The sequence below is a fragment of the Larus michahellis genome, chromosome 4 (assembly GCF_964199755.1).
Source record: "Larus michahellis chromosome 4, bLarMic1.1, whole genome shotgun sequence".
Taxonomy (NCBI): Eukaryota; Metazoa; Chordata; class Aves; order Charadriiformes; family Laridae; genus Larus; species Larus michahellis.
The window spans coordinates 13,306,836-13,333,544 of NC_133899.1; the positions used below are offsets into that span (position 1 = coordinate 13,306,836).

At 39.7% G+C, this 26,709-nt stretch overlaps 1 protein-coding gene across 8 annotated transcripts in view; it reads right to left on the reverse strand.

The window, feature by feature from the left end:
* The window catches only part of ZNF536 (zinc finger protein 536), a 352,592-nt gene that overhangs the window by 185,997 nt on the left and 139,886 nt on the right, over positions 1 to 26,709 (reverse strand). For all 8 annotated transcript variants that reach the window (XM_074583019.1, XM_074583016.1, XM_074583020.1 and 5 more), the window contains one exon: positions 2,820 to 4,991. In XM_074583019.1, the coding sequence (XP_074439120.1) occupies positions 2,820 to 4,989 (2,170 nt within the window). In that variant the 5' untranslated portion in view covers positions 4,990 to 4,991. The remainder of the gene's footprint in view (positions 1 to 2,819; positions 4,992 to 26,709) is intronic.

The window sequence follows — 26,709 nt, forward strand, 5'->3', positions numbered from 1 at the left end:
ACCCTTTCTTCTTCTCAGCCTGAGCTAGACATTTTTAAACAGGCACTCCATTCCCAATCCTCCTTTGCAAAGAATTACATCAGATAACAAAGACTTCTCTGCCACTCATTGTAAGCCTTCTTCTGGAGATCTGTTCTAAGAGGCACTGTGTAAAAAGGTTTTTATGATGAATTCAGAACTACTATCATGTTAAGAGCACCAATTTATAAAGAAGAATTCATTGGTTAAGATCTGAAAAAATAGTTTCTCAGGCCCTACTGACCCAGTTTTCAACAAAAAAAGAATCAAGTGATGCAAATTAAGTTTTGAGACATTGTTATGCAGTCTGAGAAATTTGTAAAACTGTGTTTTGCGGTAATTTCTTAATAGAAGATTCAATGACTACTTAATTCTCCCTTATGCAAAAAAATCTGATTTCTTTATATTCTACAGGGTTATCTTTCACAGGTAGTGATAAAATACACACTACGTAACAATGAAAAGTTCCAACAGCAACATGGCAGTAAAATTAATTTTAAAGTACTAAAGAATACTTAGAGTTTGTTCTGGTAAAATTCAATACTCTCTTCCTTTCATCTGATTAAGAAGTTATAAAAACGCGTACACTTTGCATGATAGGATGTATGACACCGACAGCCTTCCTAGAGGTACTAGTAACAGACTAAAGGAGACAATCAGATATTAATATAAAAGGTCTGGTTTTCTTCAGTAAAAACGAACGTGCTTCTAGCAACTGTTACTGCACATATTTTGCTTTCATTTTTTTAAGCTTCGATATAAGTGCATCAGGTGTGAAAATAAAAGTTTTAAGTAAACTGTAGTTAAAAAAAATTTAAATTTAAGTTAAAAATAATTTTAAATTAGAGACCAGAGAGAGAACAACACTGCGGTGTTATCTTTTGCCTCTGAAGACAGGAAAAACTTCCCACAACAATACATTTAACAAACCAGAACGCTTGGAATTAAAGTTTTCAGGGCACTCAAAACACACCAACTTTCACATGCATTGTTTTGAATCCTCTTCAGTCTCTATCAGTTCAACCTCACTCAGAAGACTCTGGGGCTCTTTTTTTCCAAACTTTTCCAGACAGCCCTGGAAGGCTTTGGATAGAATTTAAACGATTTCAGGATCTTTTATTTCCAATCGCTCTATGGCATTGCAAAACAAAAGTGACGCTTTCTATGTTAGGGGAGCATTCTCCTCCCCCCTCCCCCCCACGCGTAGGATTTTGAAAAGTGAAAGTTAGAAAAATAATCTTCTTCATCCTGACATATTTTCAATCCTCTTAAAACAATCTCAACAACTATATATAGTATGAAATTAGCTCTCGCCTGTTAGCCTTGTTCCTACACAGAATTTTCTAACGTGTCTCAGCAGTAATAAATTGTAAAGGAGGCTATGACTCTAAGAGTAGACAGTGTGTTTCATGGGTATTTAAACAACAGCATTAAGTACTATAGGAATCCGTGGAATGTGGAGTGCAGATTTATGTGTCTTAACAATTTCTTTACTGGTTTGTAATAAGCCAGCAAACTAACACTTTATTTTTGTATTAATTTGGCCTCAGAAGTAGAGTATACTGGAGCATGACAAGAACAACAAAAATAAACTGGCATATACTTAATAACTGTAACAGTGAATTGCCTCCAATGCTAAAATATTTATCGAAACTGGGGGGAAAAAAACTAAAAAGAATTACCCTCAACAGCCTGCTACCAGCTCTTTAACAGTGGGCAATGTAATGCCTTAAGGTACCTCAAACTGTCTTTCATTTTCTAGACTTAATGGCTGATTGCAGAAATCAATGTTGCCATTAGTAACAGAGTATTTGTTATGGCATGATTTCCTCTGTTGTTAGGCTTGCAGAATGATTACAGTATTAGTGAGGTGCTTTCTTTATAAAGGGCTGAAGATATAACTTTCAATTTACTATCCATTAGTAAGTGACTTTGGAAATATAGATGAGGCCAGAAATCTTACCTGTTATTACTTGGAGATTTTTATTTCAGCAGTCATAGGCTAGTAAGTTTAAAAATTGTACCAGGAAGCTCAATATTATATAGACATCTCCAGTGAAATATTATCTGCTTTGCTATTTTATACACAGCAAGTTAACGTGACATACAATGCAATTAAAATGTTTCGGCCCGATTTCTATTTTTCTTGTACTTTCAAATAGATGTGAATTAAGCAGAAGGCTTCATACATGTTAAAATGTGCACATAAGTTAAAAGATTGTCAAAAAGTTACTAATTTGTTTTTCTGAATCTCTTTTTAAATCAGTCCAGTGGCCAGGTACGAGTAGATCTCTCAGCTAAGTAATTGATATGGTGGTGGGAATAAGAGCAATCAGAGAGGTTAGCCAACAGGCTGTTTATTAATCCTGTTTCTTTGAACTATAGCTCAAAGAAGGCATCTTTCCTCGCCCTTTTAAATGAAGAACATGGAAAGATCTGCAAGAGAGACACCACAAATAGAAGAGGAGGAAAAAAAACCACCTTCCAAAACCTGGAGGGAGAGGCCCTGGAAGCGACATGGCCATTGGTGACTGCAGACCCTGCACGCTGCTGCTGGTGGGGTGGCGGAGGTGACAGCTGAAAGGCTAAGAGACCCGCCCTTGGAGGGGAGAAAAGGGCGAGCCGAGAATTAACCTCAAAGGCATTGCAGGAACCCCAACACAGATGTTCTGGCATGTAACACCACATCCCTGTGGACCGCTAGGAAGCAACCTAACGAATGCATAAACTACTTTGCTGCTGTGATTTCAAATATAGCTACGAAGCTTTCAGTGCAGAGAGGGAAGGGGAAGTTATCATACCTGAAGAGGAGGGTGAGGAAGGATGTGGGCTGTCCTCCTGGGCGCTCCCCGTCTGTGAGAGACCCCCACCTACTCCGCTTTCTTCAGTAATGTTAGAGGACCCTGGTGTCGTTGACCTGCTGACAGACTGAGACTCTTGATCACTGCCAGACCCACGTCGCTCATCAAGATTACCTTGAATTATTTCATCTTCTCCTTTCCTGTCTCTTTTGTGGACCCTGGAGTGAACGACCACTTGGTGGTATGTTCTAAAAACCCTTCCGCAGTCCGGGCATTCAGTTGGCTTTTCTTTTACGTTTCCATGACTTTGTAAGTTGTAATCGAGTCCCTGGTTCATACCATGTGACAAAAAATCTCTACTGCCTTCTAAAGGGTCTAGTTTGTTTGGCAAGTCTCTCTGATTGCCCATTTTAGTGCTGTGAACCAAATCAGCAGGCATTTTCTGCTTAGAGCCATCTGCTCCTACTAACACATACTCCCGCTTCTCCTTATCAAACATAACTCCAGCATTTGCCAAAGTGTCTTCATGGCTGCGCTGTATCTGCTGCTCTTTAGACAAAAAGCCATGTTCCATGGCCATTCCCCTTGCCATAAGCTGCCAGGCCTGATAGCTGTTTACTGGATCCATCTCTGCTGCTTTGGCGGCAGCTTGTAACCTTTCTATACAGCTGGATTTCAGAGGAGGCACCAGATTGAGACAGCCCAATAAAGAATGTTTATCCCCTTCAGCAATACTGTGGCCAATGCCAGAAATGGGCGAAAGGAGCTTCCCCAAGACTTCTTTCTCTTTCATGGGCATATCTCCTTTGTTATAGATTTGATTTTGTTCACTTAAACTCGCTTTGTCGGGAGGAAGAAACCCACTTTGCAAACATGACAGGTACCTGGAATACAAGTTTGCATGAGCTTCCTGGGACATGCTGCTGATGGAGACAGGTACTTCGGGATCATTAGGAGATTTGTTCTTTACAGATAACTTATTCAGGTGAACTTTCATGTGATTTTTAAGAAACCAAGGCTCTTTGAATCGCCTCCCGCAGATCTGACAGCAGTGTTCAAAGGAATCTTTGTGCTTTCTCATGTGGCCTTTTAGGAACCAGGCCTGGCTAAACACTTGGCCGCACACCTCACAACGGAACTCGTTGGTGGATTGCTCCCCATTCCCGTTGGAGCCCTGGCCCTGTGCCGACTCTGCGGTTATGTGAGCCTTCTCCACGTGGCTAATCAGCTCCTCCTCCTGCGAGGCGGCAAAGTCACACAGGGTGCACTTGTAAGGCTTGTGCAGGATCCTTATGTGCCTGTCCAGCTCTTCTCGCTTCTTAAACTTGCCTTTGCAAAACGTGCATCTGAACCCAGCTGTCTGAGCGACAACTTCTTCCTGGACGCTGACTGGCTTTGGAGAGGGAACAGGGTTTGAAATATCAGGTGTGCTGTGATTAGCTGGCACAGACAAGTTACAGTTTGCAAGAGGCATTGGCTGGGTGTGCTGCTGTGCTTTCACATCGGATCGTGGCTGCAAGAGGCTGCCCTTCATCTGTTTGTCCCGAAGAATTGCTCTCTCCTCCAGCTCATGTAAAAGTCTGTTTTCTTCTCGGACTCTTCCACGACCTTTGCCAAGGTTTCCAAGCTTATGAGTACGCAGGTGTATCTTCAGGTTGCCTTTTTGAGCTGCTCTGTGGTCACAGTATGGACACTTAAATGGTTTCTCTCCAGTATGAGTTCGCATGTGTAGCGACAGGATGCTGTTAAATCGAAAGCGTTTCCCACAGAGGGGACACGGGTACTTTCTGTTTTTCCTGGCATCATCCTCTATATCGCTCATCTGAGACATAATCCCTAGGTTTTGTCCATTTAAGAACTGCTGCAGATCCACGCGCCCATTCAAACTGGTGTCAACCTCCCTGTTGAGCTGGTTTGCCAACAGTGCCATCTGACTGCTGATGGGCTGGTTTGCTATGGACATGTGGCTTTTGTCTTCTAATGGTGCTGACGCCTTCTCCTCTGGATTCTGCCTGTTCTGGAGCTCCGGGAAGGCATGGCTGAGCTGGGAAGTGATCTGGTGCAGCTTCTGGCTCATTGAATACTGCCCATTGAGTATGGTGGTGTTGAGATGGGCGTCAGCTTCTGGCACAGCTGAAGAAACACCAAGGCACAAACTAGCTTCCTCCATCTCTGAAAATCAGAAGATATTTTAGATTCAGACTGTGAAAGAGTTACAAGCATTGAATCACTGACGTACAATTTGCATTTTATGTTTTACCTACTCATAACAATGCAAAGGAATTAGTGTAAAAACAATAAAAAGTGTATTAAATGCCAACTACGCTATACAGTTTTGATCATACATGTGCTTTCATCATTCTGCATGTTTACCAATAACCATTAATTACTATTTTAAAATACGCTACAATTTCAAAATCTAATTATTATGGAAGGGGCAAAGGCTTTTACCACTTCCCTTGTCTTTCTTCTCGTGAAATTGCACCTGTTTACATTTCTAAATCTATAGAAAAAGAAATGTTATGCATCTCTCCCATTTCCATTAGAAAAGCCATGAAAAAAAAAATCCAACAAAAATAGAAATCCATTTGTAACTTTCAGTTCCATTAACCATATTCAATATATTACACATTCTACAATGAGAAAGATAGTTTTATGATTTGACAAAAAAACGATGGTATGATATTTACTGGTGTACAATAAAACAAGATAATGTTTTGGGAAAAAATAAAGTAAAGGACAAGCTTTAGAACAATAAAAGGGATTTTGCTTTAGTCAACAAAAAGTGCAGTAATATCTCATTAAGCTGATTAGTATGCTGCTTAGAAACAGTACTAGGTGCTGTAACACATGATTATAATCATAAAAATCCTTCAGTGTTTGCAAGTAAGCATTAACGAGGTATATTAAATTTTAAGGAGACTGCGACTAGCAGCTTTGTAAACCTCTGAGATTAAGATTTAACCCTTCTGTTACAAAACATTGTTATTTTGTCAATTTGAAACTGAGCCCATCAAAAGGCACATAAATTATCTTCTGCCAAGTCTTTTAATTCATCGTTGAAAACCTTCAGATTTCTGTTCTTAGGAAAACTTGCCAGATTATAGAAGGAATATCTCTGTCCTTCGATGGGTAAGACATGTGATTTAAAGGACTTTGATTTGTTTTAAAGAGTTCTCTTATGGAACTAGATAAAACCAATTAAAATCTGGGGAAGGTGTTGTGGAAAGCCTCAACAAGTTTAAGAATTTTAATAACTTTCCTAATACACAGTAATGACTACAAATTGTACCTACAATATGTATATTGCGGAAAATTAGAATTCAAAGCTGTTTGTTAAACACAAGTGCTCTGTTCTGGTCTGCGTAATTGTCCACAGTAATCTTCTATCCTTGCCACTTCTCTACTCTATATGGAAATAATGTATCTATAAAATTCTATTTAAAATATAAAGTTTTACATTAATAACTCTCGAACTGTATGATGCTATAAGGTTATATTAGAACATAATTAAGATCTGTGTTGTTCAGTGGAGTGATTTGACACTTTATTCACTAATAAAATTACTGAATTCTATACATTATTGAATAATTAATTTGGTCAACTTTCTGCCTGGCTTTAGCCAAAAGCATTTCCTCGCTATGCCTTCTACAAAGGCTGCAGGCTCACTCCAGGTGGACACCATTCCTCACAGGGCTTCATAGTGGCCACTCACTAGACAATTTGAGGCCCAAATCTGGCACATACTTAAAATGCATGTAATTGTGCTCATGGGAGTAGTCCAGTAGACTTCAAAGGGTGACTCTTGAAAGCAAAGTTCCACACATGCTTAAGTATTTGCAGGATGAGGGCCTAAAAAAAAAGCATGGGTGGTCTCCAAGAGGAGACCTATTTGGTCCTCGACAGGATGATTGAGGTTGTGATGCAATGCAGATCTTGTGAGAAGTAAAGGGGGAAGTGTATATTCATGTATATTAAAGATGAACATGAGCTACACAATTTTGCTTAGATGTAAAGCAGATCTTTTTCAAAGTTTAACAGTGCTCAGACTCAGGTTTCATTTCGGGGACCCATTACTTACATGCTGTCAGTGTTGTTATTTATAAAAATATTAATGAGATCAACTATATAAAAAGAAAAAGCTTATACCTATAAGCTACAGAACAGCACTTAAGTAGCTTGTAACGTCTGGTTTCTGAAGGTAGGGGAACATAGTCAAGCCAAGTGATCACCCAAGGCCACGTAGCAAACAAATAAAATTCCTGGTTTCCATAAAAGTTTTCTGTGGAGTGGACCACAATCATTCAAAATGTGTGTACACAAAACCACATTTTTTTTAACATTTTTGAAAGTTTGCCTAACTTTAGAAGCAACCCAATTTTCACATTCCAAAGGTTTAGCTTAAAATCTGAGGGCCATAGTGCTTAGGCCTGCCATTACCTGAAGTTGACTGAGATTTTGAGTATCTACCTACCCACTTCCTAAAAATAAAAAAAAAATAAAAAACAAACAAACAAACAACAAATCGCCAGGAAAAAAAAAAAAAAAAAAACCACGAAAACCAAACAAAGAACAGAATTGACTTTCTGTCTGGATTCCACATACCACAGGCGTTACTTCTCCTCACCACGCTTAAACAAGGCATGTTGGCAAACAAGAACATAAAAATTCAAGAAATGCGTTGCATGTACAGACACATACATATACTGAAGAGGGTTTAGAAAAGTCTTTGTGAATTGTCATTATTCTATAATAGCTTGAAAAATGCAGTCTAAATTTCATTTATTCAGTTGACCTCAATGGGAACTGGTGCCTTTACATGCTCAGGAAGGTTTGGGTAGTTAATTTTAGCATTTTATGCTCTATCGAAGTTTGGAAATGCTGACAGCTCCCAGTGGAGTTTATTAATTCTGATGTTTAACCCTAAGCATCAGTTCAAACGTATGGTTACTTGGATTGAGGAGGGGAGAGGCAGTTGTGGTTGAGATTTTAAGTCATTCAGTGTCTCTTTTTCAAAGATAACTTTAATAAAGTAACAACAACAGTTATAGTTGGAACATGATAATTTTTTCTAATTTTCATTTTTCTGTTTTGTCTCCCACAAACATACAGACATACATAATGTAGAATTTAGATAGGATGAATTAAAAAAAAAAAATCAAGAGGAAGACCAAACCCATAATTTCTCATTTAAAAACTAAAAATTTTGGATGAAGCCTGGGAAGCCTGACCCACACACATTGATCCTTGGGCATTGGAAATTTTATGTTTTTGATGAAATAATCGGAAACGTCGCCAAAGCCACTGCTTAGTGAGAAATAACCACCTGTAAATGCTGCGTATTCTGATCTGTTCAGTTACTAGGATCCAGCTACCGCAATCTCAAGATGCTACAATTCTTCACTCAAACTGTATTCCCACCCTCACCTGCCCCAGCTTCTTGGAGTCCTTTCTCCTGCCTCTGGCTCTGAATTGTCAGATCAGACAAATCAGACTCTCGATATTCTTCAGCCCATTCACAGCAAAACCTACCAAAATCTCATCTTGTATCCACTTGCAAGACAGAAATAAAACTCCTCCTCATCCATCATTCCACTATGAATTAGATAACCCAATCTAATTTACCTAATTTCTCTAAAAAAAATTAGCAATTTCATTCTCTCCCTCTTTATCCATCATCCCTGTCGAGATCTATGACCAGAGAGCCAGAGAGGGTTACACCAGGTGGGGTAAGGGGTTTTCCTTCCCCACCCAGTGAGCCTCTCACTTCAGGCCTTGCAGGTCGAAGTCCCCAGCTTGGTGTCATGGTGGTCACTTCACAGCCTCTTCCTGTGGGCCAGGACCCTCTCCCAAGGTCTGGCTGCTCTCCACGACACCCAAGAGGTGCAGAGGTGCTTCTGCGTCACAGCCATGCTCGCAGCCATGCAGTCGTCCTGCCTCCACATGGATGTCCCTATAGACGCTACCATCCTCTTCAGACTGGCCTGATGTGCAATTTTACTGTATCCATTCTGCCCCAACAACCAAATGCTAAAAACACTAAAAAAACCTCAAGTGAGTGGACCTCATTGAAATTTACACTTTAACATATACCCAGTTTGTAATTTCAACTGTTTTGACAAACTAAGTCTTTTTTACAACATCTTCCTTCATTACGACCTGCCCTTCTTGCCCCCCAAGCCAGAACAGTATTCAAAAATAAACAATCTGGAAATGCCAATTTATAAGTGCTGATGCGACGCTTCACAGGAGGGAAAATTTCTAGCTTCCAATTTTAAATATATAGCTTATTACATTATTTTCATGATTCTGATCTCTCTCATAAGGAAAACACAGAACGTCTTGCCACCTCTCGCGCTGGGAACAGAAGCACAATGTTCTCTGCAGTTAACGTATGTTTACAAAGTCAACTGCAAAACGAATTTGGGATTGTTGAGAAATTCAAAATACGTTTGTTGAAATTTATGTAGTAAATTGTCGACCTTTTAATCGTCTGAAATGTTCTGTAAAGACAGTGTCCCCCAAAGACGCGGCACCGTACAGAGCACGTTGGTATCGGGAGTTGTTCACGGGCTGCCCTTCCTAACCCAAACAGACCCTGAGCTCTCGCCCGGGCGAAAGCCCAGCCCCAGCCCTGCTCCGCGGGCACAGGCCAGCCCCCAGCCTGGTGCGCGCTGCACGGGGCAGGGCAGGAGCACACAAACCGTCAGAGGCCAGCCCTTCCCCGTGTCGGGTGTGCAGTTCCCTGTTTCTGCGAGGAGGGTACTCAGCTTATGAAATTCACAACTGGATACATCTATTATAAAAATACTCTCTCATCTCCCACATGAAGGTACAGTGAGACATTCGAGCGCCTTTGATGATACTAATAGTTATTTTGATTTCACTCACATTTTTGCCCTCAAGACTATTTCCTGTGATATCAGTAACGAAAGTTCTGACTTTAGCCATTTCAATTGAACACACAGATTTTATTTAACTATTTGAAATGGATTACTGGAATTTAAAACCAATTATGACACCAGAAATGCCTGTCATCACAACTACATTAATGTAATATGAGAAGCTCGGCTTCCTTTTGCTGGAAACAGAGGAAAAAAAAAAAAAAAGATGGCAACTAGATTAAAAAATAGTTTAAATATAAATATATGCCTACACACACATGTAAACATACGCACACACACGTATATCTGTATCCATACACATATGTGCATACACACACCTGTTATCTTTGTAAACAGATGGACCAAATTCAGCTCTCATTTACACCTGTTCATTCCTACTGGACACACACTAAAGCATTTCCCTCTTCACTGCTGTAGAGAAAACAGTCATTTTAAAAACACTGTTGTGCTGTTATTATAGCTTAGATTAGGTTAGTTAAAAGATTTACAGTTCAGTAAGCAAAGTAATGCTTTACAAGCTCACGTGTTTAAACGACAAGCTCGCTCTGGCCCTGATCCTCTGAGCAGTTGGGAGTTACACACTCTGTCACTTATGCTTTCAGAATATAGACCTGGTATTTATCTTTCCAGCTAGAAAAATTCACATATATCTACATTATCTTGCGATCCATTAACAAATTCTAAATACTCCAATACAGACTGCTTCAGTTCTTAGCAACTCATAAACAGGTATCGCTGAGAAACTTCAGAATATATATTGGATTTTTATTAAATATTGTTCTTATTGTTGTAGCTGAAACAGTTTAACTAAGGCTGTTATAAGCATAATACACTCCTGTTAAGAAATACAGAACACCAGACTACTGAACCCTTTCAGGGTCATTAAACAGCTGTAAACATTATTACAAAAATAAACCAGAGATTTCATGCTTACATTTTAGCCCAGAGCTTGGTGTGCTGAGCAAGTACGTTTTTTTCATCTCTTACAATCAACGCTGGTGACATTTGGGCATCCAAACAAATTACATCACAAATATTACTGAGGTGGGTAGGATACTGAGCGGTTTATTTGCCAGATGATTAATATATAAACAGTAGGGCAGGATAGATGACCTACTCTTCTTTGACTGATTTGTAGGCAATACTAAGAGACATAGACGTAAATAGTTAAATTTTAACAAAAACATGTGTGCACGGAAGGGGAGGGGAGGGATCAGCTCTATTTAATGCCACCAGGACAGCATTATCCAATCTGATAAAATGAAATAAACATTAGGCCAGATTCTATTCTCATTTCACTTATGTAAAATAGAGTAACTGCATCGGGTTCAATAGAGTTTTCCTTCCTTCCCCCTGCCCCCCCCTTTTTTTTTGGTTGGTTAAGTAGGTGTTCTGCTCCTTGGGGTATAGTATAATTATATTAGGGAAATATATGGTTTCTGGAGTGCAACAGAACATCTTTTTAAAAAACAAGGTGGCCTACAGGTAATGTGTCCTATCCATTTGTGTTTATTTAAATATTATTAAGGCCAACTTGGTACTTCGTTATTGCTATTAGTCACTTTACCACATTTCAGTTGTATAGCAAAGCATATGTAGCTTCTAAGAATTAAAAAATCGGGGTGAAGCACCACTCGAACATGGTCTGTAGGAAGCGGTGGGTGCTCCCGCAGTCCCGGCCGAGCAGCCCCCGGGGTCGGGCTGGAGCCTGAGGCGAACACCCATCTCCCAGCACCCAGCCGCCCCGAGACCAAGCCGGGGGGAGCAGGCAAGGCATTTGACAAAACTATAGCTGCTTTGTAGCGCTGATATTTAAACAAGCTGCTTATTGATTCCAAAACAAAGTACTCCTTTAGTAACAACAGAGCCAACTCATTCCACAACAGTTTTTATGTCTTAAAGAAGGGTTAGCAGAGGGATTTTGAAGTTTCAAAAGTCATTAGCAGACAGAAAATTGTTTGCTGAGGCTGTACTGCTTTCGCTCTCGACTGAGAGAATTTCCAAAATACCTGTTACATCTGTAGGTTACTTTCTAGCTAGCACAGCGTTTTGGACCGATAACTGATCAGTAGAAGATAAATCACCAGAACAGCCTTTGGTTGGTAGCACCCATGGAGTGGAGGACTGTGAACTGTTTGTGATCACAATCTAGGAAGACGAGCAGAGAGGAGAGGAGAGGTCATTTATAAATCTCACTCACAGATTAGAATAGAAAGATTAGAAGAATGCAGACAAGCTGTTTGATTTATTGCTACTTTGCATGTGACTTAGCAAAATCTGTTTTCCTTCTTATTTATTCTATTTCACTTGCATATACTTAAGAAGTCAGAACCAAAGAAGAGAAAGATAAATAATTGGTACGGAAAGTTCAGTAGATTAAAAAAAAAAATCCTGCTTTTTTTCCAGGCACTGGTTGCATCTGGGATCATTATTTTTTAGCTTATAAGCATTGATTCTCATTTTACTTTTTTTTTTTTCCTAGTGTTCTCCTGATGAGAAAAGCAAAGATAAGAATGATACCAAAATTCAAACGTGAGCGTGATTTGCTGAATGCTTCATTAAATTAAAGCTTCTGTTACTTTAGAAACAGCATTTTTAAAAGTAAATTTGTTATTTTCATGTAATTTGGAATGTATACAACTGATTAAACTCTCTCCAATTTGATCAATCTCCTGTAGCTCCTATCTGATCATTCACTTTAATTAATCTAACTGGCATCCACGTCAGATTGAAGAAACCTTAAAATTAAGCTTTTAACGATCCACTTTAGTACCACGCAGTACAAATAAAATAACAAAATGCCTGGAAGACTTTGCAAAGCATATTTATGATTTCGTTTTTTGTCATTTTTACAGCACGAAATGGGCTCTGAATCTTCATTCTCATCTGAGGACGCTGTACCGCACTGGAAGCCTGCAATACTCTAACTCATTATATAATATTAAAATATACATAATGCTGACCCTATTAATCCTGCCTTCCTCACACAGGCGAGTTCCAAATAAGAGGCAGTGCCTTTCAGCTGGCTGAGGACAGGAGGATCAGGCCCTCTCTACCAATTACAAAGAGATCACGCAAGAAGAGCTAAGACCACAGAACTCAAATCATAGTTTGAAACAATTTAAATCCAAAACTGTAATGCTGGGTTGATGATTTTATTTTCATTTCACAAAGGCTTAGACTTAGATTTTGTGCACAACTAAATCTAATGTCAAATGCACATATGTCCCAAAGATCAAAGTATGATTGATTGTGAAATATTCATATGCGATAGCCCGGCGAGATTTTGTTCACAAGGGCACCTGTCAGAAGCATAAGCTTGGATACAAATCATCAAATAAGTATGTAAAATCATTACTAAAATCCAGGCATGCAATCAGATAGTCAGTCGTCTGAAATTGTTGGACTGTAGCCAGCACAGTGGCTCAACAGACTAATGCTTTGGTCTTTGCAGATCCTCGGGGCCCCAAGTTCAGTTCCTCCTGCCACTGGTCAGGTCAACTGTGTGTACCTAGTGTTGACTTTCCTGGCACTTAATGCTAGGAGAAAGGAAAAAAAAAAAACCCGAGTCCATAAGTTCCCTTTGACCTGAGCCACAGAAACATCTGCTGGTTGAGTCACGAGCTGCTTGTTGGCCAAGTTTAACAGTAACCGATCCTGTTGCGGATCAGCTCTCTCAGCAGTAGGTGTCACTGCAATAAATAGATGGATTTCGAGGGACAAAGACACACATTCCCAATGAAAATGCATAAACAGAACATCCCTGAATAAAGAGAGTTTCAAAAAGAAGTATATGGTCCAATTAGACTTTAACTTTATGCAAAATGCTGGAAATCTGGTTTGGGGAGAAATGAAATTGCACAAGTGGGATTGCCAACAACAACAACAAAGTAATTCTGCCCTTTAGTCCTATGTCACAGAGATCCTTTAATTCACATTAATCACCTCCCTGCAATCCCAGGTCTATTAGGTAAAGACTGTTACAGATAAACCTTTTAAAAAAAAAAAAAAAGCTCTCTAACAAATTAAGTAATTTTCTCTAGTGGAACAAAAGACCTAGTTATATGGAAAGACACCACACACTCAACTGTAGTTTTAGGACTTAACAAAGACCACAAGGTTAGCCTATTTTCTGTCAAATTAGAGGGTCCACCTCCAACCCTATCTGCATACAGAACAAGCAAAAAGAGAATACTTAGAACAGCTTGGGGGGGGTGGGGGGGTGGAAGATGTCTCAAGTATAGATTTAATTAATAGAGTGCATATTTTGAAAAAGCAGTAACCAATTTATACTTGAAACAGAAATACGTGGTATGCCAAATAATATCACAGAGATGTCAGCCAAGTCTACACCATATTTGGTTTCATTATCACAAAATGGTTTGTAGGATAATTAAGGATGCTCCAAATTGCATACTATTTAGACAGTAGACAAAACAATGCATCACTAAGCATACGGGCTACCTGTGATGACATCAACACAGAAACTATGTGCCTAAGTAAATGTTTTAATGTTGGAAAATGAAGGATTAATACATTAAACCTTGCATAACCTGTTGCACGTGAAAGAGACCATGTGCAACAGTATATACTCTGAAAGTACATATATAATACAACTGCATTTATTTTACTTCTAATGACATCGAACTGGGAACAAAGAAGAGGAAAGAATATATAGAGATAATGAAAAGATAAATTAATCAATTCTTCAAGGTCAGTTTATTTAAGAGGAACCAACATAAAAATCTCCCCCTACTCATGGAAAGCCTAAAGGGCCACACTGCCTGTCTGGAAAGAGTTAAGCTCCCCCTCCTCTCCCAACACGCTGCTGAAATGTCCCCAGCAGTAATTCCCACCAGCTCATACCCCGGTATTCCGTAAAGCTCCTCAGCGTTGTGGGTCATCAAAGCATACTGTGATGAACACAGTCAGAGAGGAGGTAAAGACATCTTCTGCGTGTCTCTTTGCTGGGCACAGAAATAGCCAACCACTTAATATAACGTAAATGCAAACAGTTAGAAACTCAGAAGTAACTTGCCCAATTTCAGTGCACCCAAACAGATTCCAAGGATGGAAAGGGATTGAATTTTTCAGAATTTCAGCACTGTAGAAATGCGTATTCCTAACTGATCATTTCCACATCTCATTTAGGAAAAAGCTCGCCATGTATCTTGACTTAAATAGATGGCTCATCCTCTGTAAAGCAGCCAGGGACAGAGTCCAGAACTCTTGACTCCCATTGCTTAGTCCAGTATGCCAGATAGCTTTCTTTTATCAAACATAATTGACTGCTGAAAAGACGGGGTTTTTTAACTCATGACAGACCTGTCAGCATAAAATTTTTTGGTTAAAATATTAGAGAGTTATTTTGGGTTTTAATAACTGAGATTCTTGGCTGTTAATCCCTTCTACCTCCAATTTCTGTCTTCTCTCCTTTCTTCCCTCAACCCAACTGATTTATTTTTCCTCTCCCGGTAACACATGGACTTGGTGGCAAGAAGAAAAGACATAATTTAGAGGGTCATAGTGATTCTTAGATACAAGTGGCTTCAATGAGTTCTTTTTAATACTAATTTCTAGGAAAAAGATAATACTGAGAAAGCCTCAGTTTCGGTGGAATTAGATGGAGGAAAAGACAGAGTTGAAAGAGGCTGGGATGCTAGGAGGCAGGCGTATGCAGGGAAAACGGAGCAAACGTTGCTCAGAATGCTCTTTCTGTTTGTGGTCTCCAAAAAAGTAGAAACACCAAACTCCTTGCAGAACTAAGTGGAAAAAGATAGATGAGGAAACACAACACAAACTTAGACTAAGCATAGCAAAAATATACTTAATTATCGTTCAAGAAAAATGAAACACTGAAACACACAAATCTCCTTTATCCTTGTGTTCTGGTCTGTGCACACTTTTACCGACAGGATATATGACTGCTGTTGTCATTTAACTTTATTAATTGATCACTGTCATGAACACAAGAGCAGAGCCGGTAACTCTAGAAGCCACCTCATACCTCCTATGATGCTTTCCCACTGAGATAAGTGGTTGAGACTCAAAAGGGTGTGGTTGGCAGTCACTGCGCACAGCTAAGACTCCGACAGCTTGATTTTGCAACTGCTATAATCGTATCTACCCCAAGGTCAGAAAATATTCAGAAAACACGCTCTTTTTCAAACTGTCATTTTAGAGAAGCAAAAAAAAAAAAAAAAAAACCAAACCAACATCGATCTGCAGGACTGCTAATTACACTGTTCTTTCGGATGGCTTCTTGAGCAGGAAGACAGCCCCAAACAGGAATGGATGTCTATACTAAAAGTAACTGACTTGGGAGTATTTCCCTGTATTTCCCCAGCTGCTTTTTAAGTTATCTCTACCTGTTGGAGTGAGATTGTTCTGCCTCGCAATAAACCTGCCCTTTCGTCCGCATGATGGTGCAAACCAGTTCTAACGGTTCTGCAATTAAGCCAAGGAAAAAACAATGATGTCACACAAGCGACCACAAAAAAGGGTCGCGTCTTTGCAGTACTCTTGAAGGCAGTGAGGTACAACCTGTGAGTGAACAGAAAATCGCCTCCTACCACTGCGCTGCAAGATCAAGCACAGGAAAAGGAATGGCTACGCAGCGCGTTTATCGGAGGAAGCATAGATGCAAGCACCGATTACGGTAAAACAGTACATACGCTTAAATACAATGGCAGCGTGACCTTCAGGATCCCAACAAGCTGAGCATTGATTGCTGTCTGGGCACCTCTGTTTTATCTGGGCACAATAGCTTTGATCATTAATAAAAAGGGCACTGAAAACTTGGCAGACACATAGCAGATAGATGAATACGGGGGAGGAGGAATGCTATAAAAATACAATAACATATTTCAAAGCTATCTGCAGGATAAAAATCCTTTAAATAATTTTGATGTTAATTGCAACATTCCGGGCCCTTGGCTGAAAAGACAACCTATCGTAGTTGATAGGTGAGTGGCAACAAAGCTGACAAAGAAAGTCTGATAAATGCAATCACAGGATGACAGACCCTGGCAAGTTCAATTACGGTTGCAGAGTCAGTGGGGAGATGGACTCTGCTAACTGTAATATATCCTTAACAGCCAGCTCTGGCCACGTACAGCTCTGACCAAACTCCTTCCAGTGACTGACAGGATCCCTGGAGGCTTCGGTCCCGTGGCAGGCTGAGAGCAGCTGAGAGTTGTTATCGGAAGGACCAGGGACTTACAGGGAGTGCTTTACTGCACGAGTTTGTGATAGAACACGCAAATAAACATAACTATCTCTCAGTGAAACTATTTCAAGTCTCTTGAATAGTCTGCACAAACGAGCAGCTTGTGTTCACTTTCTCTAGCTCATGTAAAACTTGACTCAGTGTTAATTTACGTCGCTGCAAACCTGGGTGAATCTAGGCAATTTCAGCAAAATAAAAAGAAGGAGGGGGAAAGACCTGGTGGTTGAGTTTCAAGGACCAGGCCAGGGGAGGCGGCGAGCGGGCTCCCGCTCCTTGCGATAGGATATCAAAGTGCTCCTCACCGAACAGGACCGAACACCAAAAGCCCCAGAGCTGAGAACACTCAGGAGTTCCCACACAAAACCTCTGTGTTGTTTCAGTTGTGCAAGCAAAACCTCTTTTTTTTGTTGTACTGATTTCAAGCACCTTGCGCCTACACTTACAAATATAGAGATAGTTATACCTCTTTCGAATTCGAAGGATTTTCATCTCCTTCACTTTCGGCTTCTGAACGGACCAGCTATTCTTATTTGATGTGAGAAAGCAAGAAGGGGATGTATATAGCAAACTGGGGCTTCTCATACTTCAGTGCAAAATTATCCAAGAATTTAAGTCATATTTAATCAAAGTATCAAAAGTATCAGGCTTCCTTGTGGTTTCCTTTTCTTTTTTTTTTTTTTCTTTTCTTTTTTTTAAGTCACAAAAAAGAAGTCCTTTCTCAATTTTTGGTAGTTGACTTTTATTTTCCTCGTGACTTTTTTACCAAAAAAGAAAATAATCTAAAGGACTTCTTTGTTCTCTTTCTGGATTTTTCCAAAAATATTGTAAAATGACAATGGTATAAAAATTATACCGTAAAAAAAAAAAAAAATGTAAGTACTGTGAATGAGCAGAGTTATTCATTTATATCCCTAGCTTATGAAATGCCTGTATCATGTATCCTTTATCCAACAGCAGACTCTTTTAGGCTCAATCACAAGAGCTAACAATACGTTATTGATATGATTTCAGGAAACTGTCAGCAGGCAGCTTAACTTTCAGCTCCTCAGCTATGGTGAGCGTATGCACAAAACGTACCTGTACCTCTCCTGCATGAAAGCTGGCAGCGACGCGCACATTCCTGTCAGCTGTCACGGCAGAATGAAGAGAAATGTAAACAGGTCTTCCTCACTAAATGCAGCCTCATACTCCTTACACAGCGAAAACCCGCTACTGGTTTCACTGGCCATGTTAACCAGCATGGGGAACGCCTGGCAGAGCACTGAGGGGCAGCCGGTTGCTCCCTGCGAGAAGCCGGAGTAAGGAGAGTTGGGCAGGTAACCAAAGGGGCTGCCGTGGGCCCTCATCCTTCTTGCCCCGTGGCCACGTCCTCCCCAGCACTCAGCCCTCCGCCAGCAGTTGGCCTTTCACACCGCTGCGAACGTTTCAAGCTTCCTCCCGTGCCCTCCAATTATATTCAACACAAAATCAATAGGAAGAGAACTGAACAGGGAGGCTAACTGGGCCGCTGCCCTGCCAAGAAACAGAGCGGGTTAAATGACGCCTGCAGGTTGGTGCACCCCAGGCCGGGTCTCCAGAAGCAGCAGGAGCCTGACTCCTATCAACCAGGGTGAAAATCGGGACTTTCAACGCATTTCTGCATCTGGCCCTTTGTGCTCACTCTGGAGAATGGGTAAAATCGAAATGAGAGAGAGACGAGGCTCTTCTGTAAAGATACAAAACTTCATTTTCAACCACTTCTGCTTGAAGGAAAAATAAAGTTAGCACGTAAATAAGTCCAGCATTTTCACGTTTTATATTTACATGCTATTATATTTTAAAGCGCTGAAGAATAATCACAAATGTCAGAAGCCAGACCAGGTAAGCTAAAAGTGCATCTCTCCCCCAATGTAGGAAACCAGTGGTTTTTAAAACTAGTTTTCATATTGGTTTACAAGCTTTAATAAAAAAAGGATATGTTGTACTATTAGATGTGGTCATTTTTTTTTGTCTGACGAAGAGAAATAACAGGCTGCTGCACGAGTTTGCACAGTTTTGGTGGGTTTTTTTTCCTCCGAATGATCAGAGAAAGTACCGTACTTTAAGGATGTGCCTCACTTGCTCTTAAAAGGGTAAAACAAAATATTCTTCTAGCTGTTCTAAGCCTGCCATATAAGTATTATGCTGTTACAGATTTCAAAAGGTTAGCTTCAATGAACCTGACATCAGTATAACCCAAAATAACCCATTCAAGAGAAAAGTAAGAAATAATTGCTGTTTTCTCTTTTTTTTTCCTGAGCTATATTGCTATAATGATTTTGCATAACAGATTGAACAAAGTGCTGTTGTGACAGGTGGTAGAATTCAGCTAGTAAGCACAGAGACAGGGTTCAATTTAGTTTGTGAATCCTTTAATTGTTGTGCAGCTAATTAAAGAAGGTTCTTTACACTCGCAAGTGTTTACCGTTGCTAGTATGCATACATGAAAAATTAAATTGTGCCTTCAAGGGCTGAGAACTATAGAAAAATCATAGCTGATTCTGCAACATGCTTACCAGCTCAAAATAGCTGCTTTTCACAATTGGAATTTGTAAAACTTTTTGCTAAGCAAATATAGAGCTAATTAGAAGTGTTCGTTGGACCAATTAACATTTAAATAAATAAGCCATATTGCACATTTCACAGTCTTTATTTAATGATGCTTCTTAACTCTTTGGAAAGATTCCTTTAAGTACAAATAAGTTGTCATAAAAATGAAAGACAAAAATAACACCATAACAGTATATTCTATGCTTTTTTCTTTTTGCCTTGAAGTCTTTTCTAAAACTCTATACCTGTTACTGGGGAAGGGGGGGATACACAAATCTGGTTCCTTCTTTCATCTTGTCAAGTTACCTTTCCACCCTTTTGAATGCAAACAGAAAAACATATTTGATTACTATTTAAAGTGTTATGATAGCTCTGTTTGTTTTGCCCCATGGAACAGAATCTGTTTAAAAAAAAAAAAAAATCTTACTTTTATCTCATAAAATGGCCATTCCAGCCCCTCCAAAAAAGGGTGTTCTCAGAAGAGATTGCTCTTAGAGTAGCAAAAGCAGCAGTTTGAAAGTTGCATATACAAACAGTGAAGTGAAAGCAAAAAGAAAATAAAATCTGGTTTTCAGGTCGACTGTTTGCATTCTCATACCAAAACCACTGTTGTTATTATACCTAACCCCAGGGCCGCGATTGCCTGTCTCTTCGGGGTCAAGTGATATTTTGCTTTCAAAACAACTGTCTTTTAATTTAACAGTCCCTTTCAATCAATAAGACCCTTCAGTCTGCGTTGAACATACATTTTCTCTCTCTCTTTCAACCTCCAAACCTCTACCTAACACAAAGGTTACATTAAAAACAGGGGGAAGGCTTCTTGCTACGTTTTTCCAAGACGTGTTACGCTACCTTGCAATCACACTAAGAGCTAACATGGAAGGACTCATTGTTGACCTTGGCTTTCAGAACAGAAAACCAAATTAACAAGGACCAATTAACATTTAAATAAATAAGGAAGATTAACAAAGAATACTCTGCATACCAAGAGGGTAAAATAAGCTAAAGGAAAAAGTACAGTATCTCCCTCAATCGGCATGAATGAGATTCTCTGGGAAGGACGCAAGCCCGTTGGTGCATGGAAGCACAGAGGGCTCTTTCCTGTACCGGCAAGGGCTGCTGAGCACCAAAGGGGATGCAGCCGCGCGTGAACGCAGGCAATGCTCTCGCTCTGGCAGACCCTTGGGAGAACGTGCAGAGACCCCATCGTCCTGCACGATGTACTCTCAGGAGAAAAGGTGCTGCCCATATTCCTGCCCCTTCCACATGAGGCCGGTGGTCTTTGCGACCGCCCACGTCTGACTGCTGGGCACCACGAAGGCCGTGGCTTTGAGCTCACGGCTGAGAAGCAGCAGGCCAAGACTAGCTACCTCCTGCAGAGATTGTCAGCGCATGCTACTTCTGATTACACTTTTAGTGGAAAAGGTGTGTTTGGGTTTGGTTTGGTTTTTTCCTAGGTCTAGTAAATTCTGGTTAAAGTCAAAAAGTGGGCAAAGAACATCCAACAGCCCAAGAGGAAGGTATTTGGGAAGTCTCTGAGGACTGGGAAATTTGTGTTTTAAAATGTCCGTTCCGTTACATTCAACCTGGAGACTCCAACCTGAATTTTGGTGCTAACAAGGTAGTTGCTCTGACTACCAAGCTACAAACTATACTGGTATGAAGTTCTCAAAACTTCCATGGTTCAGGGAAACCAAATCTCTCCCCAATTTAATTTCATATGCTTCCTCGACCTTTTTTTCAGCGGAAGGAGGCGGGCAGCACAGAGGTAACTGAAGCCGTAACCTGGAGGTAGCTGTAGGGACTCCCTGTGCCATATGATCAGATGACACCTCACCAAGCAGGATGAAGGTAAAGGGCCCAGCCACCTTTCTACTTCCCTGCCTCCCGCTCTTCCCTCAGGTAAATCTCCAAAGAGAACTTTCAGTTGGCAAAGTTTCTCCACCATTCTTGGATATCATTATCCCAAAAGAACAATTAAATCCCCCACTTACTAATCATCTACAAAGCCCATCTTTTAAAGGGAAACTCCTCCTACACAAAGGTTATGAATAATTCTCAGAAGGTTACAACATGATCTATCATTTTAAGTATTTGGATCTGGAGTACTGGTTCAGGCCTCTAACTGACAGCCACCTTTATGAATAGTTAAGAGTTCACAGAGATGATTATCATGTACTATTTAAATATGTATAAAGGACAAAGATAATAACAATACTTTGCACTTTAATAGAAGCTTCTGTCTGAAATTCTCAAAGGAGAGCCGAAGTCCTCACGAATGCACGCTCACAGCTCCTCTGACCTGCACAGTTGGTCACTGCTATTATTCTCAGGAATCTGGTAGGCTGTTATTGTTAGATTTCTCAAAAATGATAATGTCCGGCTTAACTAACAGAGCAACTGAAGCTTTAGCAAAAGGGTAACCCAAAGTGAATCACCATTGCAGGAATGCTGACCAGCGCCTTGCACTGAGGCAAAAAGCAGCGTGGGACTCTGCAAGGTGCTTTACAGACGCTCGACCCCCGTTCTCCTGGTTGAGGAGGAGAATCCTCCTCATTCCCAGGCTGAGACCCAGCTGACTGAGCAGCACACTGTCCAGCTGGGAGAAAAGCATCTCCTGTCACTGTTCAGGAATAAGCCTTTCTGTAGCCTCAGAAATAATTTTAGATTTTTTTTTCCCCAGTACTAAAATAATTGTAGGGTGGGGTTTTTTTCCCCAGTACTAAAACAAACAAAAAACAAACAAAAAAACCCAACCAAAAGTGGACTCTTACTTGAGTGCCATACTTACTTGCATGAAGAGCACTTTTCTGCACTTTGTTAGAATTACAGCAGTTTTGTATTTAAAAAAAAAAAAAAAAAAGTTTTAAGTCGTCTATTTCTAAATGCCCTACTTTGATAAAGTTAAACTCTCCTTTTTTATGATCAAGAGGCTGGAAGAAAGTTCTCTCGCCTATAAAATACAGAATTTTAGCTACACGAAGATTTGAACACAATCAGTTGTATCCTTCACAGAAAATATGAACAAAGCTAATAATTTCAAACAGAAATGTAAAAAACAGGGACCCCAAATATCAGCACCAATCCAATTCAACTGTAAAGTTTGAAACGCCACTAAAAACTTCTCTGCGTTTGAAAACTGGACCTGGAAAATTGGAACTTATGCAAATGGCATTTGTACAGCAGTGAAACCAAAGGTCCTCCTGTCCTTAGGGCCATATTTACAGAAGAGTCAACTGATCATGAATAATTCTGCCAATGTATTAGGAAAACATGTTTTACTTCCAACATTAGTAATATGTGTCTTTTATTATACAACTTTGTTTCTTAGACGAGTAAATTTCTTAACCAAGAATAAAAAAAAAAAATGCAAAGAAAAAAAAAAAATCACATATGTCCCAAAGTACACAAGTTTTCATGCTTCCTTTTACAATAGCAATTTTGCTTCAACATCTTTAAAAAATTCTCAAGAGTGTCAGAGAACCACAGATGACTTTCAGATCTCTTGCAAAACTTGTAGTGAACATAACAATTGCAAAGTTTTTTGAGAGAGAAAGAAATGAGGAAAATACACTTCAATATGATTGTTTTCAAATACCTGAACTAACTGGGAATGAGCTGGTATCGTGAAATCCCCTCTGAACAGACAACTTTTCTTGACATAAAATGCAATGATGTACGGAACTGGACTGGCTTTGTCCACTGGACAATTTGTGTTGTAAGAGCATCTGTATTCCCCTTCTCTTTCACCCCTAAAAAACAGTTTATCATAATTTCCCTACCAGCATTATAGTCAGCCTTAACTTCTCCCCCCCCCCATCCTTAATTTTAACTCAGTTCTTTAAATCTGAATGATGAAGTTACTGAAATAACACCCCAAGCCTCTGGCTGCATTACCGCTAGCACAATGGAGCTCTGATCTCATTCGAAGTCCTATAGCTAATAACAAACAGCAAGAGACTGAATTCCCTCTTCTCAAATATAACCATCTAAAGTCCAGTTAAATTCAGCATAACATTCACAGACACAGAGGATCAGAAAATTGGTTCACAACAACTTATCACAGAGTAACATGTTAGCACAAGTTAACTGATTCACAGTAATTTTTAGTGTACATGCTCCTGGCAAATGTGATGTAAACTTAGTACAGCTTTCAGTGAAAGACATATTTCACTGGTTTCATTAGGGCTAAACTAATACATTGCTTCTCGCGTGCTGTGAGGCAGGAGCTACTACAGAGACAGATACAGCAGCCGACAATTGGTAATCCGGGTGCGGGGATGGGTATATATTGCTAGGTTCTGTGGTCTTTTGCCAGGGTTCAGAAAATCAGATATTTCAGACTGCAATTTGTTTTGCCAGATTTTCATTAAAACACCTGCGCTAAATTTTTCACGGAAAGCTACAAGGCTTTTCCTTAGGGCCTATTTGCCATGGAAGTCCCACCAAATGTGCAGCAGGATATGGGCTGGCAAAAATAAATAATAAAAATTACAAAGCGACCAAACTCCATGAGATGTAGAGATACCAAGACTTAAAAGAGTGGGAGATACAAATTTTAAAAATACATGATGGACTCAATCCAAAACCAACTTGGTGACAGTCTTTCCAATAACCTTCATGAATTTTGGTCCAAGCCCATGCTGAATCAGTGGCAAACATTTATACCCATACATGGATCTCAGGGTGGAACTTGAATCCGTAGATATGTGGAGCTTATTGATGCAAATGACAACCACATATAGAGGAAAAGACTTAATTTACCCTTTTTCCCTTTACTTTTCATTGCAGTCTCTAACACAGAACACAAAAATCAAGGTATTTATAGTTAAACCTTTTTTCCCTGCAAAATTACTTTCAATAACTAAAAACAATCTGAACTAAAACGAAACAACATTGTACTGTAACGTATGACTTACAAGACATTTCAAAGAAAAAATTCACCCATGTGTGATTTCCCTATAAGCCACACGCCACGTAACTACAGAAACGCACTGTTCTGGAGTTTCTCTTTCTTACTCTAACAGATTGGCAAGGTTTTCACCCTTCTTTTTCCTGCTCAAAAAAATTTCTTTGTAGGACTACAAAGTAGCAATGGAGCATGACGCTGGAATACAGGGAGAATGAGTCATCCTGCCTTACACAGTAATGACTGGCTCTACAAGGTTTCATGAATGAAAATAAAAGTGAAAAATCAAACGCAAAAAAAAATATCCCCAGGAGTTTCCAGTTCTTCATTTATTATTTCACCGATAGTGGAATGGTCTTCCACCAGTGGCACTGCTACCATCAACTCAATGCATTTTGGGATACATCAATACAATAGAAAGGAGCTGAGTAGAGGACGGAGCGATACAAGACAGAGACAAACCAGTAATGCACTGCAACTATTCCTAATCATAATTATTTTCCTAATTTTTTTAGAGATTAAAACTAATACTGAAAAGTTGTTGTTTTATCTTTGATTTGCTATATCCAGCAAGCTAAAATTGGGTTCAGACTGATGAATGTGCTTTCTGTTGAAGGCAAGCATGCATCCCATCGAACACGAGCAGAGAGCAGATACAATGCACAGTGCACACAGGAGGGGACACACACTCTCAACAGAATCATCTTCTCCGCAGAGAAAGTGCACTGGTTACAAAACATGCATCCACACATACCAGTGAAAAACTGGCACGGCTAATTTTAAGTCTTCCAGCCCTGACATACTGAACACGCCAAATGCTTTTGTTCTGATGTAGCCGTGTCTACTCAAATCACAAACTATATAATAATGAGTAACATACCTGCAAAATTAACATAAAACACATTTATTTTATAACTCAGTCTGCAGTCAGGTCTGTGTGTTCCCTAAATGAAGGAAGAATATATGGTAAACTTAGATCCAGAAGTTTGCAATACAAACAACAACAACAACAAAAAAAACCCTTGGCAAAAATGTTTACAAATAAAACTTACGCATCTTTTCGTCAATTGATAATTCCATGAAGCAACTACAATGATCACGATCAAAAATAAGTACACACTTTTCCTCAAAAAGTTCCCATAACAATTCCTATTTATCATCCACTTTGAAAATCATCATCGGGCCTCCTACTTATTGCGTTGGATCTTCCATGGCAATCAGTTGACAGCTCCTATATATCCTGAATAACATTGTCCCTCTTGGGGACCATACACCTTTGCGATACCTAAGGGGCTCTTTCAAAGGTCAAGAGGTTTGGAAGACTTCCTACACCGGAAGGGAGATAGTTTAATAAGATTTACAATGAAAATTTTTTGGAATAGCCAAGCAGAATGCACACAATGGCCACATTAATATTGCTACTATACCCTCACTCGATGCTCACTGACTTCCACTCTGCAGCTTTGCATGAAATTTATGAGTTTGCCCAAACATAAGCACGAGCTGAAACACCTTCTTAAATTAAGACTGCAAAACATCAGCACTGCTTGTGAGAGATGTCACTAACCAGAAATGTTTTGGGTTTTTTCTGTCATATTTAATGTTTCTATAAGGCAGCGCATCAGCGGTCACTGGTATGTTATAAACCATTAATTGCAACAAGTAAGTTTCAGCAGCTAAAGAGGGAATCAAAATAAATTTTCAATCAGGAAACAGACAGGTTTGTCCAATACACTTGAAATCTCCAGCACATGCAGAGTCACTTTGCAGATACAGAACAACAGATGAGGAAAATGTAACTTGTAAACAAATACTGCTAGTATTGGCTGGAGCCGTTTCTATGCCAGGCTACGATATGGTCCAGCACATGATATGACTTGCACTTTCTGGTTTTATTCTATTATTTTTTTAGGACAGGATCTCTCTCACTTATATTCAGCCATTCCAGCATCCCATGTACCTCAATTAGACACCCGTTTTTACAGAGAATGAAATCCTCTCGAGATGTCTATGCCTTTTCTGTGAGAAGCACACGTAGATAACCTAACTCTTAGACAGCATTCCCTTACCTTGCGCAGGAAAAATAGCGTTCCATAATCCAAACTATACTAAGTGTTTCACCAAAGGGCAGCTGGCATTTCCACTGCTTCACCATGAGCACGTTTTTCAAAATCATATTTTACAGGAATCAAGACTAAATTGTTACTTAGAAGGTTTATTTTGTAAAGACATTAATTAATGGACCGCACATGGAAGCGAGGTGGGGAATATTGTGCATTA